The sequence below is a fragment of the Sinocyclocheilus grahami genome, unplaced genomic scaffold (genome assembly GCF_001515645.1).
Source record: "Sinocyclocheilus grahami isolate Dianchi unplaced genomic scaffold, SAMN03320097.WGS_v1.1 scaffold63.1, whole genome shotgun sequence".
Taxonomy (NCBI): Eukaryota; Metazoa; Chordata; class Actinopteri; order Cypriniformes; family Cyprinidae; genus Sinocyclocheilus; species Sinocyclocheilus grahami.
Genome location: NW_015505242.1, coordinates 246845 through 251686, shown reverse-complemented (window position 1 = coordinate 251686; position 4842 = coordinate 246845). Strand labels below are relative to the sequence as shown.

The 4842-nt window shown below is 37.9% G+C and overlaps 1 protein-coding gene across 1 annotated transcript in view; it reads left to right on the top strand.

Moving 5' to 3' along the window:
- The window catches only part of LOC107584762 (serine/threonine-protein kinase 24), a 37047-nt gene that overhangs the window by 12981 nt on the left and 19224 nt on the right, over positions 1 to 4842 (top strand). Inside the window, exon 3 of the mRNA XM_016271489.1 lies at positions 3534 to 3590. Coding sequence (XP_016126975.1) covers positions 3534 to 3590 — 57 coding nt within the window. The remainder of the gene's footprint in view (positions 1 to 3533; positions 3591 to 4842) is intronic.

Sequence of the window (4842 nt, the reverse complement as noted above, 5' to 3'; positions counted from 1 at the left end):
TTAATGGTAAGCATTAATCTGTATTTAATTTTTACAATGAAGACTACAGAAATTAAAGTAATGACATGTAAAAATAACACTGGATGGCAAATGTAAAATAACATTGGATGTGTTATTTTACATTTGATTACTTTAATTTCTGTAGTATTTCTTACCTGAATAAAAACTTAGGCCCTGTCGACACGAACATAGTTATTTTTAAAACCGCCACTTTTTCTACGCGGTTTGGCCATTCGTCCACTAGCAAACGCAGCACCAGGTCACTGAAATCGAACATTTTTGAAAACTCCTGCCAGGCTGAAAAGCCAAAAATGGCTTATGACGTCGGAGCCTGCGCTGTTATATCGCCACCTGTTGGTTTGGCATGCTCTTGACAGTGCTTCATAGCATGCATTTGCTTTTTTATGTGGATGGAGATATTTTAAAAATGGAAGGAAAAACTTGAATACCCATGTACGTGTGGACATGGCCTTAGTTTCATATCTCTCTTTATTCGATTGCATTTATTTGTGCTGTTGTTTGCAATTTTTTTTATTTGTTCTTATTTTATTACTGACTTTTTACTTGTGTTTTTTTATTAAAATAAAACTTTGCGTTGAAGAAAAGTAGATTTTGTTTGTATATGCTGTCAATTATAGTTCTTAGAAAGAAAATCGGATTCGGCAAAAATCGGTATCGGCAGTTCTCACTAACAAAAAAATTGGAAATCGGAATCGGCCAAGAAAATTGCAATCGGTGCATCTCTATTTATAATCCATTGCTAGTTTTTACCATATGCTTTTTACAGTATCGAACATATTTTCTGCTTCATTCTGTGACAAGAAGCCACATCAGATCACAAAAGGAAGCAGTTGTGGAGTAAAAACTTTATAGTGTTCTCTTTTGTTGGACAACAGGTTTAGAAGTGCTTCTCATTGCAAGTCATTACAAGGGAATGTTTAGCTTTAGGCATTTTAATTTAAGCATGTTTAGCTTAGGTAGCTAATGGTAGACTACCTGCTGCAGTCAGAGCAAGTGTAATTGTTGCTGCATTCATGCGCTCCTCGGATGCTCTCATTTCCCGAGTTGTGCTTTTAAGTCGGAATGTGAAAACAACATGGACACTCGCGTTACTACAAAGATGTGTTGCATTTGTATTATTAGAGCTTTCCGACTTGCATTCATGAATTTTCTCAGTCGGGAAATAATTTTTCACGTGCCGTGCTGGTGATCCTTATGTCCGTTTAGGAGAACCAGAGAACAAATATTTCAATCAAAGCATTTAAGTGGCACCGAAATGAGGCACCGGTTCTGATTCGGTTCTAGTACATACCGGTTTTGGTTTCGGTACCCAACCATAAATATGGCTGCCCACTGCTCCAGGAGTGTGTTCACTGTGTGTGTGTGTGTGTGTGTGTGTGTGTGTGTGTTCACTACTGTGTGTGTGCACTTGGATGGATTAAATGCAGAGCACAAATTCTGAGTATGGGTCACCATACTTGGCCACATGTCACTTCACTTTTCACTTTCACTAAAATTTGCAGCACTTTGACTGCTTTTCTTAAAGAATGATTCTGTAGATTCGGATAGATTGCATAAATTCCAAATGAAGTTACTGGATTTTGATAATTGAAATTTACAGCATTTTATAACTGCTTGTTTAAACAGCAAGATAGTTGTGGCCAGATTTTAAACTGCCTTTGTTTATTATTTTGTAATGTTCTCTGAGGTCCGCTTATAATGTTATCAAGATTTTTACATCAAAATACATCATCATTTAGAAGTAATAGGCTGTTTTCTGTCCTGTTTTGACCCCCTCATCGGAATGCTCTGTTTGAATAGGTGTGGCGGATTGTAGAAGTAAAGCGCACTGCTATGATTGGCTAACAGTTGTGTATGTTTGACAACCTACATCCTTCATAGATGGACACTGCTGTGATTTAATTTAAAATACTAAATACTCAGTACATATCAAACTTATTTACACTACATGCAGGAATCGGAGGGCGGGGCTAAACAGGCAGTGATGTAGAAGCAGGCGTTGATCTTCTTCTGCAGAGGCGGGGTTTAGCCACACTATTACGTCATAAAGTGGCACATTCCACAACCTGTCGTTTTGGCAGACTGGCTTCAATATAAGCTGTTTTAGGCCCCGTTTACACTAGTGCAGGGGTGTCCAAACTCGGTCCTGGAGGGTCGGTGTCCTGAAGAGTTTATCTCCAACCCCAATTAAACACACCTGAACCAGCTAATCAAGCTCTTACTAGGCATACTAGAAACTTGAAGGCAGGTGTGTTGAGGCAAGTTGGAGCTAAACTCTGCAGGACACCGGCCATCCAGGACCGAGTTTGGGCACTCCTGCACTTGTGCGTTTTCGTTTTAAAATGGCATTTTAAAATGAAAGCAATCCTCGTCTACACTTGCATTTTCACTGTGTTTCAGAAACGTTCTCCATCCACACTACACAACTGAAAACGCATGTCACATGACCATTCATGCAGGTACAACAATGTGCATGATGTTATTGTTTACACGGTCGTCTTGTTTAAACGGGGTCTGCAGCGTTTTCAAAAATCTTCGTTTTCGAGGGTTAAAAACGGCGGGGCAGTGTAAACGACAGGCGTAAACGAAGCAAAAGTTATGCATTTTAACATGAAAACGCACTAGTGTAAACGTAGCCTTAGACTAACGAGAAAGTTGAGTTCTGAACCTCACAGGATGTTTTTTTAGTACAATGACCTCTTATCTGTAAAAAGATCAAGGGAATTTTGAAATCTCAGTTCATAAGCCCTTAATGTGTTTTATTCTTTACACCTTAACCACCTTAATACACCTTAATCTGTGTTTCAAATTGTGCAAATAGAGAGCTTGTTCCAGTCTGGATAGTGCATCTCAAAATTGGGAAGATTACAATTCAGATCATGGATCATAATTTTTTTGTTATAAGATTGTGATATTATATTTTGGGAAGATCGCCCACACCTAGTGTGAGATATGCACTGAAGTTTAATGATTAGGGGTTGGTTTGAGCACATACCAAAAATACAAATTTCAAATAGAAATTTGTGCATCTCAGGTTTGGCGTGGCTTGCCAGTACTGCAGTGTGCACTAGACCATAAATGAATTATTTCAGGTGCAAAAGTGAGAGAGAGAGACACAAAGCACTCAGCACAGAAAGATGAAAGAGCACACAGAACTTTGTAGCTGCACTGTGGTGAACCATTAGGTGCAATAAATTAATCGTTCGGTTTTAAGAGGCTCTCGGCGTGCTTCTTCATTTTCAGTTTCTACACACACACCGAGGCTCACGTTCTCTCACTCTTAAGCTCATAGTGCGAGGTGGGAGGCACTGTATGTAGCCCAGTTTTCACTCTTCCCTCTCTCTCAGTCTAGCTAATCCCAAATTAAAGGAGAGATTAGGATTACACTTTTGCCCTCTCACTAGCAAATGCCCTGACTCCTCTGGAAAAGTTGTTGTTGTTTATTTGTGAGTTGATGGATTTTTCTCACCTTTTGACAACCAATTCCTCTACATCTCTTTCTTTTGCTATAGGACACAAAGTTATGGATCATCATGGAGTATTTAGGTGGTGGATCTGCCCTGGATTTGGTACGATGCAAGACTTTCATTCTTGATAAACCTTACAGAGATTAATGCTTTATGTAATTTTTTATCATTTTGTGATGTTTAAAACATCTTGCGTAGAATTTTTCTCTTAAGTGTGTGGTTTCATAAGTGTAAAACATACATCCACGTTTGAACCTAATTTCACAATCTTTTGTTTTGTACAATATCAGGGCTCGCAAAATTTCAAAATCCCTGGTAGCCCTTCGGGCAGGTACTCTTCAGATTTTGGTAGCCCGAAAATGTATTTAACTAGCCCAAATAAAATAAAAACCTTGAAAAAAAAAAATAGAAAATCATATAGGAGTTTAAATGTCAATCAAATATGAGGAAATTTTATTTGACTATTTATAGGGTATCTGCAGAATTTTTAAAAATATATGTAAGGCAATTTATGACCCATTTTAAGAGCTGCATAAGTAAAATGAACACAGTATGAGTGGGGTTGGACAATGTCTGTGGTAACATAGAGTACTAAGCCATAAAATTACATGATTTACAGTTCAGATACAGGTTTTCACAAAAACAAAAATCTTATACAACAGCATTTCAGCCTTTAGACCATTTTTATGAAAAGGGATAAATCAAGCATATAAATAGTTTTAGTTGTCTTAATATTAAATAGTCTTAATTGTTTATAGATTTTTAGAAGGCACATTAACTTCTTTCTCATGTACAACTCTGTGTTTTCTGCGTAAAAATATGTGTTGATATTTGAATTGATCTGACCATAAACACAAAGAAATGCTTATTGGAAATGCAAATTCATTCTCTGCCACGAGGTAGAGCTTTAGGAGCGCTGAAATATTGCGGTTTCCCCGGTAATGGCTGTACACAAAGCAGCTCCGCGCTCATAAACGCTGCTTTATCAGGAATTATAGGTAAAATGAAATTAAAATGCCAACGACACGTTTCTGAGGACCGTCGGTTCCCTTCAGATACATTGAAATAAAGACATCCGCGCTGCGTTTTGACTTGAAACGTGCAGCGCTTATATTTATTCAATGACATCATTGCCTTTTGAAATTTAATCCAACCGTATCTTGAAATTATAATTAAGACATTTCTTATACCATTTAAAGTATTTAAAACTTTTTTTGTGGCCTTAAGTTTGATACAACTCAGTATTTTGACAGGAGTTTTTAGAGGAGATCTGTGTTTAAGAGAGCCCGTCGGGCAGAGTGGTGATACATTTTGGTAGCCCGACTGGAAAACACAATAGCCCCGGGACGTCGGG